We start from the raw sequence: 15,339 nt of genomic DNA, 5'->3' as shown, positions 1-15,339 counted from the left end.
GTACCAGAGAAAGATTCCGGCAGTGTCCTCACGAGTCCGTAAGTCCCTGGCCATCCACTAGGGACTGAAGTTTCTCTTATCCCACTTTTTCGCCCTAAAATCACAAAAAAGAGTGAGTGGATGAAAGTGCGCACCCTGGACCACCATCACAAATCGACCCCCCGCCCCCCCAACACAAAGAACAGGCCTCCTCGATTTGACGGGGGCCGACAGCTGCAGCCTCAGCTATTTTGCGTGTAAACCAATGCCGCTGCCCGATTGGAGGGCTCCAGTCAAACCGTGATGCCTTCTGAGGCTAAGAGTTAAATATAGGACTGGGTTATTTAAGCACAACAAATTCATCATTTTTCATAAATATTGAGGGCAAATGGTCAGAAACCAGATGACAAACGAGTCAAACTTTCAAAACCCTCATGCGGTTTGGTCCTAGAACAGGTTCAGTTCGAGATGGCTCCAATTAGGGATGCAAGAATCCATGCAGAGCAGAAGGAAAAGCCTTCCAAGCCTTTCTCCAGTTTTTCGCTCGCTTACCGGTTAGCGTTTTAATGGTCTCCCAAAGCCGCTAAAGCCTACCCCCAAGCTTCCCTCCGGAGAAACGCTGGGTGACGGAGCCACGGCCGAGGCTACTTCTACCCAGGTGGTCACGTGGTCCCTTTGGCCAATGGTGGAGCAGGGACGCTCAGGTTTCAAAGGCTAAATATACCGAAACTGCTCCCCTTTAGGGACCAGCACCTGTTGGGAGGCCGAATGCATCAGCAGAGCAAAAAAGAAAACTTTGCCGATAGGGATGTTGACAAAATTCTTTGAGAGGCTTTGCTAGAAGGTCTGAGAAAGTGGGTGAGAACGTTTCAAGTGGGCCAAGGTCCAAAGGGAAAATCCGTAGATGTCAAATACACCCACACGTTGGGATTTGATCTGGACTTGATTCAAAGTATTAATCGCGCGTAAATATCCATCAACTAAGATCAGAACAGATCAGATGTGCTCAGCATTCATGAACAGAAAACTGTGATCAGATTTCTTGCCCACATTCCGATGATACAAAAGCATTCTGCATGTCCGAACTCCTGGACAGTCTAAGGAGCAACCTGGTGACGCCGAATAATGGAATGTGGGCCAGGACAAGGTAGGAGGTCCTAAAACCTTAGCATAATCGATATCTACTCCTTCATGCAAGGAGGGCTAAGGTAGTCATGCTTTACTTCAGGTGAAAAAGTAAATACCCAAATTCGTTCAGTATTATTGGGAACTGTGTGGAAGGTCCACCATTTCAGACTCCTGGTTGTGCACATTTCCAATGGCATTTCCTGGTCTTCCAGAGCTGTAGTCGGGAAGGCCCAGAAAAAACAAAAACATTGCAGGAACCGCAAAAAAATGACAAGCATTTTTCTAATGCAAACAAAAATGGTATTCGTACATAAAAGGGTGTCACGTAATATCAAATATTTATTGGAATTTTTTTACAGCTTTGGAAAACGTTATTATGTTTTATGTTTTTTTTTTTACTTTCTTCAAAAACACGTTTTTAAAATGTGTTTCCATGACCAAACATTTTTGACAAAGCTCGAGTGAGCCATTAAGGCAGCGCTAAAGAGCCGCAGAATGCCGACTCCCCCTACATTCATCGGACCTAAACCAAATAGAACATTTCTGGGGCATTATATTTAGGTTCAGGTCATCCTGGGACTGTCCCTGGACCCGATCTTTGCATGCACAATCAAGGCTTTTCTCGGGTCCACTGAGCTCAATGACATATCCCTCCAGCAGTATTCACTAAAGTCTCAAAGGGCAGCACAGAACACCGTTACAACATCCCCTGATCTGAAAGCAACACGAGGGCAAGGAAAAACTCAAAATACTTCTCCCTCAAGGACAAGAAGATAAGAGTATGAGGTCATCATCACTTAGAAGCTATAGAACACAAGTGTGTCTTCAGCCTAGAATTAAAAACTCCCACTGAGATTGCAGATTGTATTTTAGGAGGCAGAGCATTCCACAACATGGAGAACCCTCTTGAACCAGCGGATTTCTCCTTGGCTCTTGAAATCACAAGTAATAGCAAAAAAGTAGGAGCTTGTAGCCCAAAATTTGATGATGGATTACAAAAAATGTTTGACCAAATCATCCAATTTTGGGAACTTATAGTGCGTGAATGACCTATATTTCCTGTTGATGATATATGTGTATTAATTGTTAATTGGGACCTGCTCTGTGGCCTTGGGGGTATGGCGCCCGCCCCGAGACCGGGTGGTTGTGGTTCAAGCCTCGGCCGAGTCATACCTAAGACTTAAACATTGGTACCCGTTGCCTCCCTGGTTGGCGTTCAGCATTAGGGGGTTTGCTCAACTAATGACTCCCAACACCTCAATTGGGTTGAGCGAGGGGGCTGGAAATCCCCTCCTCTGTATCAATCTCCCCAAAAGATTCAGAAATGACTCTAGCCACCTCCCACTAGGGGGATATGGCTGTGGTATATATAAAATTGTTATTACAACATTCATTGCAGCCTGGTCAGCCTGGTCAACCTGGAAGGACGGGCATTACCTCATGTGTGGTCCTTTCTCAAGGTTTCTTCATTTTTGAGTTTTTCCTTGCCCTCAAATAGGTCTTAGATCAGGGGATGGTATCATAATAGTCTGTAGTCTGTGCAGCCCTTTGAGACTCTTTGTGATTAAGGGCTATACAGATAAACATGACTTGACTTGCTATGGGACAAATCAGGAAGTAGCTAGCGAACCATGCTGCAGGGCGAACATTGATCTCCAACATTAGTATGTGAATTGTGGAGAGAGAACATTGGATATGTCAGAAAAGGTGAAAGCACAAGGATTAACATAATCATGCGTGAAAATAGACAGCTACATAACCGGCTCTAACAGTTCAAAACATAAAAGTAGGACAGGAATGTGAAGTTTAACTCCCCCAAAACATAGTGCAAGGATTTACTTGAAGTCGTGGGCGTAATTTGACGGCTGTACGTGGAAAAACAGGAGCGGTCGCCAGCGGGAAAGTAGACCACAGCAGCTGACAAAAACAAAAACAGAGATGACTCTTCAGATTTTTTTTTACAGCTGATGTCAGAAGCTCAAAATGAAGATTAACTGGGTGACGATGAGAAGGGCGGCCCGGTGATGTTTTGGGTTTCCGTGACAAAACAATCCTCTCATCTTCCTGGAGGAGAGGCTGACGTCTTCCTGGCGGGGAGCGTAAACGGATGGTGACGGACGGCTCGGGCTGCAAAGTGACCTTTAGCGCTCACGCCAAAAGGAACAATCGAGGTGTTGCACTGACACGTGTCTGGCTGTAGGGGAAACGTTTCAGTGACTGGTTTAGCACCGACCTTGTGAACTTGTCTTTGTTCTACGACGGGTCATCAAACGCTACCGTGTAGGTTTCGCGGATCGCTTAAGGGGATACCCGAATTCTACAAATCAGAAAACGTCAGAAAATCCTAGTTTTATACCTATCCATATGTCATTGATATATTCCAATTATTTTCTGAGAATGCATTTTGAAGACACTCGTCTTTGACCTCCTGAACGGAGACGTCGCGTGAAGAACACCAGCACCCTAGAAGCCGGTCACCCTATTGGTTTACATGCTAACATGTCAAAAAAGGGTTGAGTGTATGAAGCAAAGTTTTGCTAATTTTTGAGGATGGCTAGACGTTGTATCGCAGGTGGGTGTAGCAATGGTACAAGAAATGGCGAGCTGCCAAAATGGGGCCAACTGGCAAAAATAAAACAACGAGCGTTGACAGGGGCTAAACCATTTGGGACACAACAGGCTAGCCGGCTGCTAAAAAGGACTGACCGCGAACAAACGGTGGAAAAGCGGAAGGCTGGCCGACCCAAAGTATGCATTAGGTAGCCGGGATGACCGTGACCCAATTAAAAAAAAAATGTCCCCGGCATCAAACACAACCCAGGCGAAAATTTGCCAAATGACACAGCAGGCTAGCCGGATGCTAAAGAGGGTGGAAAAAAACGGAATCCTGGTTGACCAAAAACCTGCAGTAGGCAGCCAGGATGACCTGGAGCCAACACCATAAACGATTACAGCAACAAACACGAACACAGCCAGGGGAAAAACAATAAGTAAGGCAGGCTAGCCGTCAGCTAACTTGGAAGCCTTCAGTAGCCCGCACGCTGACGTGGGAGCTATCTTGACAATGTTATATTAATTGCAAGACACGCGCCGTAAAACACGAAAGGAAAAGACAATTACTTACCTAAAAGGAGACGAATACAAAAAATGGAAATGCACGCTTCACAAGACAGCAGATAAAATGATTGCACGCAGCTTTAGATGATCAAAGCACGTAACTCGGTCAAAACAGTAAGCAAAAGTTCCAATTACTCAAGCACAAATGAGTAAAGTTACATTCTGCTGGCTTTCTGGCAACACGAGTTTATCATATTTGAGATGAATTGGCTAGTGTCGGATTGAAAGTTTGCATGACGCACACACATCACTTGTTCTTCTCCAAGGTTGGGATTTCCAATCTTAAAAAATACTTTTTTTGTTACATATATAAACATTTTGTGGATATATTTAGTGAGTTGCATCACACAGAACTGCATCTAATCCCACTTTTTGGTGGAATTGCAATGTTGGCAAGAAGATTGACTTGATCCAATTGCAAATTATTTAAATAGAATAGAAAATACCTTTATTGTCATTGTTACAAAATGGGTTAACATATTGTGACAATGAAATTGGGCATGACACTCCAGTTTTACACATTCACAGTGAGGTATGAGCCAAGAAGATAAAGGAACAGAGAAGATAAGATAAATGTAACACAAGAGCGAGCAAAGACACCCCCTAATTTTTTCTCTGTATTTTGTTTTTACCCTTTTTTCTTCCTCAGCTTTTTAATCATTTTTCTTTAATTCTACCCTTTTACTGCTTTTGCGCTTTCTTTTTAGGGGTTTTCTCCTTATTTTGCTTTAATTTCGCCTCTACTTAAGTCGTCTTGTGCATAATGTTGTGTAATAAAAGGTAATATATAGATGAAAGCAACAAAAACAATCCAAAGAGCCATTTGGGAGCTCTTTTTGGTGAGCCGAACTAAAAGAGTCGCTTCTCTGACATAAAACGGAAACTTGCGTAAGAAAGGTCAGAAAGCTACAACTTAACTGTGCAGGCGATACTTCAAGTAAACCACACTCGTCTCACTATATTTTTATGTCTTGCTGATAAGTTCTCTTTGGGTCTTCCTCTCGTCCTGCCTCCTTGGCCAGTCCTGATGATCTTGGGAGGTGACGATACCAGTTCTTCTTAGGGACCAATGTCGGTGTATAGCCCTTAAATGTTCAGTATGTAAATAGGAGAGAAATTACTCATAAACATCTTCAGGAGCTCAAATGTTAAAGCGTTGACTTACCTGCTGCATACATTGTGGTTCATTCGCCACCTGAGCCAACGTTTCAGTACATTTGAAAGACATTTAATCCGCCTCAGAATAATACACATTTAGTAGCTCAGCTGGTTAAGCATTTAACTCTCAATGATTATAATCATTCTTTGTATCGTATGTTTGTACACACTCAAGAAACAATAAATGCCTATTTAAGTACACATGATGGCGCTGTTCCCTCCTTTCAACAACAATAAACAGCATTTTTCCGAGTGCTTTGCTTCAAAAATAACTTGGTTTGATAAGGGTTCACTTTTAAGCACTAGATGGCGTTATATTCTCAGCATGCATTAGGTGGCCTCACTGCAAAAGTAAACGTTTTAAAAATCTACATTTTTGTTTAACCCTTGGATGCATGATCTAACGGTACTAGTACGTACTCTTCCGTGAGATGAATACCTGGTACAAGACAAGACGAGTTTTTTTATTCTTAAAGATTTCGAAATCATGTTTATTGGAATAGCCGTTCATCACAAGAAGTCTCAAAAGGTCTGTACTGACTAGAGACTCTTACAACACTTTCTCCTAATCCAAAACCTTCAAAAGGGCGAGAAAGAACTCAAAAACTTGAAAAGGGACCACGCATGAATAAATGAAAAACCCATGGGGTCATTTTTGACCCAGATCATGCATTCAAGGGTTAAAATAACTAGTCACAATAAGGCCACTTCTAAACGTTTTCCTTGCTATAGTACTCAAAGTAATGAAAATAAAGACGGTGTTGTGTCCCAACTTTGCTTTAGGCCCATTTCCAAACTTCATGCATCAACAACATTGTATCAAAGACACAAAAAAAATCGAAATGAAGCGAGTCGGACACATAAAAACATTTAATTGACCGATTTACATCTCCACGGGGAACATCATGTGATTCACCCCTTCCACACCCCCAATCCACCACATCCAGCGTCCATGTCGCTTACAGGCACCGTGTTTAAGAACAATACTGGACCGGACGTGTCGTCACCGGTCCGGGAATACTGCTTCAAGGCTGCGGGAGAGGACCTCCATCTTCTTGAAGAAGATCGCGTGCAACAGAGTCCTCGTTCCAATAAATTACCACACGAGACAAAAAGAAGGTCCTCAAAACAGCCCGTCGGGGGAGAGTAAAGGCCGGAGGCGAGCCGCCCCCTCGTCGGCGGCGGCCGAGTCCTGGAGCCAGGGTGAGATCCGGGTCCCGGGGCCATCATCTGACGCGCAAGCGTGACATCATCCACTCTAGACCCTGACACAAGCTGGAGACAACAATGACTTGAGTCATAACGCTACTCTTGTTTTTAGGGAGGGGGCCTCAAACGGTCTGCATAATAATATTCGGAGGCGAGCTTTAAATTTAAGGATGCTACTTTTGTGCTCAAAGTTAGGCCCTCCCTGAAATTGGGACCAATTTAATCAGAAATCCAGACGGACTCAGTTCAGTCTGCAGTGTGCTTTAAACGCAGTATTTGAAAGTCAGTGTACAGCAGGCATGTCCAAAGTCTGGCCCGTGATCACATTTTCACAAAATTTGTACCAAAAACAAATGAACCACCCTTTGACCAGATGACCGCAGTAGCCCTTTGGCCACCTTGCCCTTGGCTTTTTGTCAGAATTTGAGCCCACCTTGTTTCTGACATGGTGACTGTAAACGAAAGAAGGAAAGTTGACTGCGAGGGCCGCTGCTTCAAGGACAAGTGGAAATTGGTAGTATTTTTTTTACCGAAATAAGAAACCGCGTAGCCTAATTTGACAAGAGACTGTGTCTGTTTTCAAAGAATATATCAAAAGGAAACAAAGGCGGTGAAAAGGTGAAGCAATTGGAAGCTGTTTTAGTAGAACAAGAGCTCTTTTCCACGAGAGCCCGCGAGTCAAACGCCACAAAGGCGAGCTACGAGGCCGTGACACCGATTGCCAAGCGCTGCAAACCTTTGACGGGGGGATCATTTTATTCAAGGAATGCCAGGCTGAAAAGTCGGCCCTCACCTATTTTCAGTTTACCAAATCTAGCCATGGTTCGGAAAAGTTTGGACACCCCTGGTGTACAGCGTTGCCTCGATACTCTACCATAATCTATTCCAGGATGGGTTTTCGATATGTTGAAATTGTTTGAGAATTGAAAAAAAATGTTTTCAGACAGAGTAATGGTATTTAAGTCCATATGTTCCAAAGCATTCCAAAATACCCCAAATATCAATAATCCGTGTACCATCACAACCAAAAAAACCTAAAATATTAATGAAAATGTTCCTGAACAACAATAGTTATTGAAATGTGTATAGAATAAAGATGAAACTAATTTTAAAGTGTTTACTGTACCTCTGAGTGGCAGTTTGATGACAGACACACACACATTTTGTATTTCCCGATAATTTCCTTCTCAACTTAGTTGTTTTGACTGTTTTTCTCTTTCCCTTCCTTTTTTAAGTAACTTTTTTCACAACCCATAATTAGCAGGGAAAAAAACAGAAAAAACAAAAGAAGACAAAGACAAACGCACTACATTACATTGTTGTCGGACTGAAATGATGCTGGCTATCGCAGTTGAACTGAAGCTTGAAGGATGGCGGACGCACCTTACATGCATCTTTCGATGAGTTTCTGGCTTTGAGTTTTTTACGCATGTTCTATCTGCTTGACCTTGGTTATGAAACAGCTTCACTATTTATTTCAATCATGTCGTCATACAGTACAGTAGACCTGTTTTACGGCCATAGCATCCCGAGAACACCTAATCTCCGGAAACTAAGCAGGGTCGGGCCTGGTTAGGTGCTGTAAATAGGTCATCTGGTGCACGCTCTGCTGCGACAGCACTAGCTGTACCTCTCCGGTACGGTCTGTGAAAACGGATCTCCCCGAGTGGACCAAATCAATTGAATTATTAATATTTACATTCAGATTTGCGCAATGGCTGCCTCTTTCGGCTAGTAACCTGCGGATAACATTTTAGGTTACAATTATTTTGCGAGAAGCCACGCTCAGATCAGTTCATGATTATCGTCCCATTTACGTCGATAAAGCTAAAGGTTAGTCTTGCAATACACACATTTGAATTTAAACATTAAATTAGATCCTTCTACTCAAAATCTGGTTTCTTCAGTCTTACAATAGGTTGCATAATATAAAATATTTTCAGCTGTTATTTTCAGTAGAAAAATATATTTGATCACAGCGAATGTATATATCAGTGTTTTCCCGTGGAAAACCCGATAAAGGCCAACACCCCCCAGACCCTAACTCCACGTAAATTGCGTTTGAGACCCCTGATTTAGCGTGTAGTTAGTACGGTGATCACCCTTCTCCAGTGAGAGCGCAGCAGGCCTGGATGTGCCACTGGTGGTCCTTGACGGAGGTGAGCTGCAAGCTGTGCGAGATGTCGGCCACCGTCATGCAGCCTTTCACGTCCTGCTTGTTGGCAAACACTAGAAGTCCCGCTTTTTTCAGGTCCTGCGCCAAATACCAAACGTGAGTCAAAATCTTCATATTAGTACATAGGTCATGGATTTAGGACTGCAACAACGAATCGAAAGAAGATGGTAACTAAGTTGTTCATCGATTTGTCTCGCTCAATCTATAAACCACCCAGCACGTTATATCTATGCAAAAATGAGTGAGTTAGATTTTGTTGTGACGTTGGGAGATGTACCGCTTTGGTTCAGGAGAAGGCGCCATCCAACAGTTTTTAGAACCCCACTTTTAAGCATGACATCATTTGCACATTGGGAATGTTTATCATATTCAAAGATTCAACCAAATACAGAATCCTTGACCACATTTGAAAAAGTGGGCTCTCATTTTTGATGTTTTGTGAACAAAATTTGTTACACATAAAATTAAATTAATTGCCATTTCTTTTGTGTTTCATATGAGAACTCCAGATGTAATGGGATCTTTAGATAAGGTGGTAGGAAAGGATGATCTTACATACAGGACTGTCTCAGAAAATTAGAATATTGTGATAAAGTTCTTTATTTTCTGTAATTAAAAAAACAAAAATGTCATACATTCTGGATTCATTACACATCAACTGAACTATTTCAAGCCTTTTATTATTTTAATATTGCTGAATTTGGCTTACAGCTTAAGAAAACTCAAAAATCCTATCTCAAAATATTAGAATATCATGAAAAAGTATACAAGTAGGCTATTCAACTAATCACCTGAATCATCTAATTAACTCGAAACACCTTGCGAGGGTTTCCTGAGCCTTAAAAACACTCAGCTTGGTTCAGTAATCTAAATCACAAGTATGGGGAAGACTGCTGATCTGACTGCTGTCCAGAGGACCATCATTGATACCTTTCATCAGGAGGGTAAGACACAAAAAGAAATTTCTCGAAGAGCAGGCTGTTCACAGAGTGCAGTTTCAAAGCATATCCACAAAAAGTCTGTCGGAAGGGAAAAATGTGGCCGGAAACGCTGCACAACCAAGAGAGATGACCGCAGCCTTAACATAATTGTGAAGAAGAGCCGCTTCCAGAATTTGGGGGAGCTTCAAAGACAGCGGGCTGAAGCTGGAGTCCAGGTATCAAAAGCCACAGTTCACAGACGTGTCCGGGAAATGGGCTACAATAGCCGTTTTCCCATGGTCAAGCCACTTCTGAACTCAAGACAACGGAAGAAGCGTCTGATTTGGGCTATGGAGAAGAAGCACTGGACAGTTGCAGAGTGGTCCAAAGTCCTCTTTTCAGACGAAAGCAAGTTTTGCATTTCATTTGGAAGTCAAGGCGCCAGAGTCTGGAGAAAGGCTGGAGAGGAGCAAAATCCAAGTTGCTTGAAATCCAGTGTGAAGATCCCACAGTCAGCAATGGTTTGGGGAGCCATGTCAGCTGCTGGTGTTGGTCCACTGTGTTTCATCAAGTCCAGAGTAAATGCAACTGTGTACCAAGAGATTTTAGAGCACTACATGCTTCCATCTGCTGAAAAGCTCTATGGAGATGAGGATTTCATTTTCCAGCATGATCTGGCCCTTTTTTACTTGGTCTGAGGAAGTATTCTAATATTTTGAGATAGGATTTTTGAGTTTTTTTCAGCTGTAAGCCAAAATCAGCAATATTCAAATCATAAAAGGCTTGAAATAGTTCAGTTGATGTGTAATGAATCCAGAATGTATGACATTTTTGTTTTTTTAATTGCATTACAGAAAATAAAGAACTTTATCACAATATTCTAATTTTCTGAGACAGTCCTGTATCTGCAGGTGTATAGCATACATTTGTATGTATTTTGTTAATTGTCGTTATTTTAAAAACACTTAAGATATTTTGTCTTATAATATAAACTACTGTATTGTTTGTGCACTCATTTTCTCTCGGTCCAACACCTCAATATTTAAATGAAGAGGAGAATACGAAAAATGTCTTCTTTTTTTAAATCGGATTCATCGAATATTAGAATGATGGTTAGTTGTAGCCCTACATGTATGATACATGCGCTTGATAGTAATCTCTTACCTCATGCGCCAGCATCCTGTAAAGCTCTTCTTTGGTGACGGAAATTCTTTCCCTGTCTGTGCTGTCTACCACCACGATGACAAACTGTAACATGGACAAGGTTAGCACTTTTTAAGAAGTCTGGAAAGATACAAATCTAAAATGTACGTTAACTCTTTTGCAAAAAAAGGCTACTTGCTGCATACTTAAAACGTGAAAGTAACAGTGCCATCTGGTGGTAAAATGTGAACCATGAGCAAAAAAAAGGTTAGTTTAGTTGCAAAGAGACCGCTGATCTTTTTCTGTTTTACTTTCATCCATCCATATTTGCTTGCAGATTTTTCAGAAGATCTGTGTCTAAATTGGTTAAAATAGAATTGTAAATCATTATTTTTATTCCATTTGATAATTTATAGGATGGAAGAGTTTATATTTTTAATTTATTGCTTATTGTTTTGCATTTTCAGGGATCTTGCGTTGTTGTTCGACTTTAAAACTGTTCAGTGTGTAAAAAGCTAAAATTGTTCTGCATTTTACAATGTTTGTAGATTTGTGAATATTTCAATTTATATTTCATGTTTTTTTCAAAAATCCCTTGCAAAAGAGATTAAATGACTTGTTACTAAATTATTTGGTGCATGATGTTGTAATATTATTGTTAATATATCATTAAAAAAATAAATCAGAGGAAGCGTCCGGGAGTCGAAAACCCGGCCCTTCCCAGTTAGCCGAGCCAAAAGAGCCGGTTTTCTAAATAGAGCCGTCCTCTCGGGTGCGACCAGTAGGGGGCGGTGGCACTTCACATGAAAACGTCATCATCAAAAGCCACCAGATCAGGCGTGTCAGCATTATTTTCACACACTTTTCATTTTCTTCATTCATTGCATAGTCTATCGATTCTGGAAAACCCCCCGGCAATAGCAAAGATTTCAAGTATTTTAATTTACTTCACCCAAAATTCATGCATTTGACCAACCTTGAAAACAACATTAGAATTCAAGCATTAAAGGATTTCAAGCACCAGTACCAACCCTGTAAAAAAGAATGGCTACCTCTGTGTTGGTGTAGTAAGTGTTCCAGGAGGACCTCAGCGACTCCTGCCCGCCGATGTCCCACATAAGAAAGTGCGTGTTGTTCACCACAATCTCCTCCACATTGCTACCGATTGTGGGTGACGTGTGCACCACCTCGTTCATGGAGCTGTGAGACGAAAACTGAACGTTTTAAACATCCCTATCGAGCGGGTGTTCCGAGGGAAACGTGTCAAAGTAAAAATACTTACAACTGGTAAAGAATGGTTGTCTTGCCCGCGTTGTCAAGCCCGACAATGATGACCTTGTGCTCTGCAAAACAAAACCCATCGATTTCGTGTGAATCGTTTGTTTGTTTTTTTCCACATGTTTCTTCAATCACAAATCAGGACACTTAGCAATGGGTGGTTCTGCTGCCTGGGGGTTTCCCCCCCTCTAGCAGCAGGTCCAAAGATACCTTGTATGATGGACAACACACACCACACAACAGTCAGCTGCCACTGTGATTATTGTTATTATAATAGATACTCTTATTGTAGAGTATGCTGAAAATGTATGGAGACAACAATGACGATGAAAATAGTGATGGTAACGATACGGACGATGATAAAGTGAACTTTTGTAAATATGTATATTCAAGAGGTATTGTTTTATGTAAATACACAGGAAAATCTAGATGTAAGACAATTGTTAAGGATCCTTTTCAAACATGTTACAATGACATTGTTTTTGACAAAATGAAGCTTCAAAGTTTAAATCAGTAAAATAAAATTAAAACAATTTGACTTCTTCAGATTTTCTTGTTATTGGACCAATACAAACATCATACTTTGATACTGGGTAGACAGGAGAACCTTGCAGCGTTATCAACACGATCCAAAAAAATCATCAGCTGTTCCCTGCCCAGTCTGGTGGAAATTTCCAGCTTTCACTACTGCAACAGAGCTGACAACATTATTCCTCTCACCGTCGCTACCACCTTTTTGACCTGCCTCCCTTTGTCAGGCACTGTAAGCCCCTTGGAACAAAAATTGACAGGGTTGGTGAAGAGTTTCTTTTCCAGAGCCATCACTGCCATTAACAAATACACAAAACTGTAAAATGTATATATCTACTGTGGAACCTGGGTAGTTGAATGACTGAACACTTAAAACTGTACAGTAATTTGCTTTGTTTGGGTACAAATTTCATGAATATTTGGAGTATTTACATGTTGTTGGTACACATTAATTTACATCTAGTGTGTTTGTGAATGGCTAATAAATTATAAAAATAAACACCACTACTTTGTCTCTGGGGAACATAGATCCCAAGTAGATTTAGTCGAGTACCAATGCATCATCTCCACTTGCATATGCGGGACGGGTCTCCTATAAGCCGTTGTCCTTAACAGTCATCTTTTATTAGCTTTCAAGATAATTTTTACATTTAGTGATGCGCGACTTCTTGATCCAAAAACGTTGCCATCATAAGTTTATTATTTGATCATCACAGAATTACTTTGATAATCCCACCATTCGTTTTAGTTGTAATAAGTGCACTTATGTTCATCCACATAATAGAGTGAAGTGTTTTCTAGATGTATCCTTTTTTATCAGTACTTTCCAACAATGGTCTTCCACTCTAATCTTATCAACCTTCAAAGTCCAGCTGTCTACAGTTTTAACAAAAGTCTCTTGTTTATTGAGATCCTTTCACTCATGGTAAAGCGCTTTGGGAGGTCTTCAGTTAAAGGCAGTCCATTAACATAAACATTAACATTGATGTTTGCTGCTGCTGCTTCAAAAAAGACCAACTTATAGATATTACGGTGGAATTGTATTTCTTTATTCTTCTTTTCCGAAGCACTTACAACTTAGGCCAGTCTACAAGCACTACATTGTAAATATTACCTAATGCTTATCTATCCTAAACTCCTTGTGTTGATTTATTTAGTGGGGGTTTATCTCGTGTTTATCCTATAGTGCCACGTTTAATTTGGTTGTCAACAATCTTCACTGTTTTAATCAAAAAGATTATATCCAAAGATTGATGTCGTTTTTGAGTGTTTGATATGCTAGAAAAGGCTGAAATGTGGAAGATTATATAAGTAAAAGCCACTGTGAGCAAATAGAAAATATGGACTTACTTCCCGTCTCGATGACTGTAATGCACTACTCTCCGGTCTCCCCAAGGCCAAAATCAAGAGCCTTCAGGCTTTTAACTAAGATAAGAAAGTGTGATCACATGACCCCGATTTTAGGTCACCTGCATTGGCGCCCTGTTATCTTGAGATTTGATTTGAAGGTTCTGTTGGTAGTATACAAAATCATGCATGGACTTGCTCCCTCAGATCTTTTAATTTTGCCCTATGTTCCGGTCCGGAGCCTTCGCTCTGTAAACACTGGTCTACTCGTGATCCCAAGAGCCAAGAAGAAATCTGTCGGTGGGACAGCCTTCTCCATTGGGGGCCCTGGTGCTGTGGAATGCTCTTCCCCCTCAGATTGGATCTGCAACCTCAGTGGAAATGTTTCAATCTAAGCTTAAAACACACTTCTACTCGATAGCATATGAATAATCTATACTTTGTGTTGATAATATGTGTATCATTTGCCCTCATGTAGGTTTTAGTTGAGGGGATGGTTTCATAATAGTCTGTAGTTTGCAATAGTCTTATCTGTGCAGCCCTTTGAGACTCTTTGTGATTAAGGCCTATAGAAAAAAACCTGACTTGACTTAATTATCAGGTAATTAGTCAGTCATGTTTCAAGAGAAACCAAAAGGAATGACAAGCCTGAACGGAATTCCACTTCTGGTGAGAGAAACTGCCGCATTTATTAATTCATAGTCAGTCATGATTTATTGTAATTGGTGTGTACCTGAAAATGATTACGAATATAGGATTATATATAAATAGAGTGATAATTCCATCTCCATTGTCCACTCCTATACCAAATCAACGCTGTCATATGGAGAGGCGTGTATTCGTTCACTCGGGCCTCACGTTCAAGAACCCCTATTTAGTCTTTAACTCCATCAAAACGCTTCTTACCTTGATGGTTAAACAGCCTCCATAATTTGGTGAAAAGAATTCCCATGGCTGGAGAAAAGAACAGAAGCGAATCTCGGCGCTTCCCTCGCAAGCTAGCGGGCTAGCTTAAATGCTAACGAGCGCTACGGCGTCGTTGACGCGTTGAAACGCCGAGCGCCATGTCCGATTCAACGCCATATAGAATATTGAAGAGCCGCCCCGAGCTCCAAACACCCGCTTCGGGGAAAGGCGAGGGGGAGACACGGCAATTTGACGGAAAGAGAGCGCCGTGAGGGAGCACTAACAAGTCGGCTAAATGGCTAACGCGAATGTCAGCTGGGTGGTTGCGGACGCGCATGCGCAGTGGCGTGCGTGCGCCGCATATGCCGATGACTTGTCACTCAAATCCATAAACAAGTAAACAAAAACAACTAAAAATATTCCAATTACTTTTAGTACAGGACGAAA

General features: G+C 41.4%; 2 protein-coding genes across 2 annotated transcripts in view; both read right to left on the bottom strand.

Moving 5' to 3' along the window:
• The window catches only part of neb (nebulin), a 114,546-nt gene extending 114,476 nt beyond the window's left edge, over positions 1 to 70 (bottom strand). The window contains exon 1 of the mRNA XM_088352382.1: positions 5 to 70. The gene's annotated coding sequence lies outside the window, so the exon portion shown is untranslated. The remainder of the gene's footprint in view (positions 1 to 4) is intronic.
• Positions 71 to 6,234: 6,164 nt separating this feature from the next.
• On the bottom strand, positions 6,235 to 15,253 carry arl5a (ARF like GTPase 5A). Its single transcript, XM_088353066.1, has 6 exons — positions 14,893 to 15,253; positions 12,113 to 12,173; positions 11,883 to 12,030; positions 10,852 to 10,935; positions 8,694 to 8,845; positions 6,235 to 6,657 (listed from the first exon to the last, which is right to left on the bottom strand). The coding sequence occupies exons 1-6, from the start codon at positions 14,936 to 14,938 to the stop codon at positions 6,609 to 6,611; spliced, it is 540 nt and encodes a 179-aa protein (XP_088209192.1). The 5' UTR covers positions 14,939 to 15,253; the 3' UTR covers positions 6,235 to 6,608.
• Between the last annotated feature and the right edge of the window lie 86 nt (positions 15,254 to 15,339).

This window comes from Urocampus carinirostris, chromosome 14 (genome assembly GCF_059441175.1).
Source record: "Urocampus carinirostris isolate Australia breed hairy pipefish chromosome 14, RoL_Ucar_1.0, whole genome shotgun sequence".
Taxonomy (NCBI): domain Eukaryota; kingdom Metazoa; phylum Chordata; class Actinopteri; order Syngnathiformes; family Syngnathidae; genus Urocampus; species Urocampus carinirostris.
The sequence above is the reverse complement of the archived record's forward strand: the minus strand, read 5'-3'. Positions and strand labels throughout refer to the sequence as shown.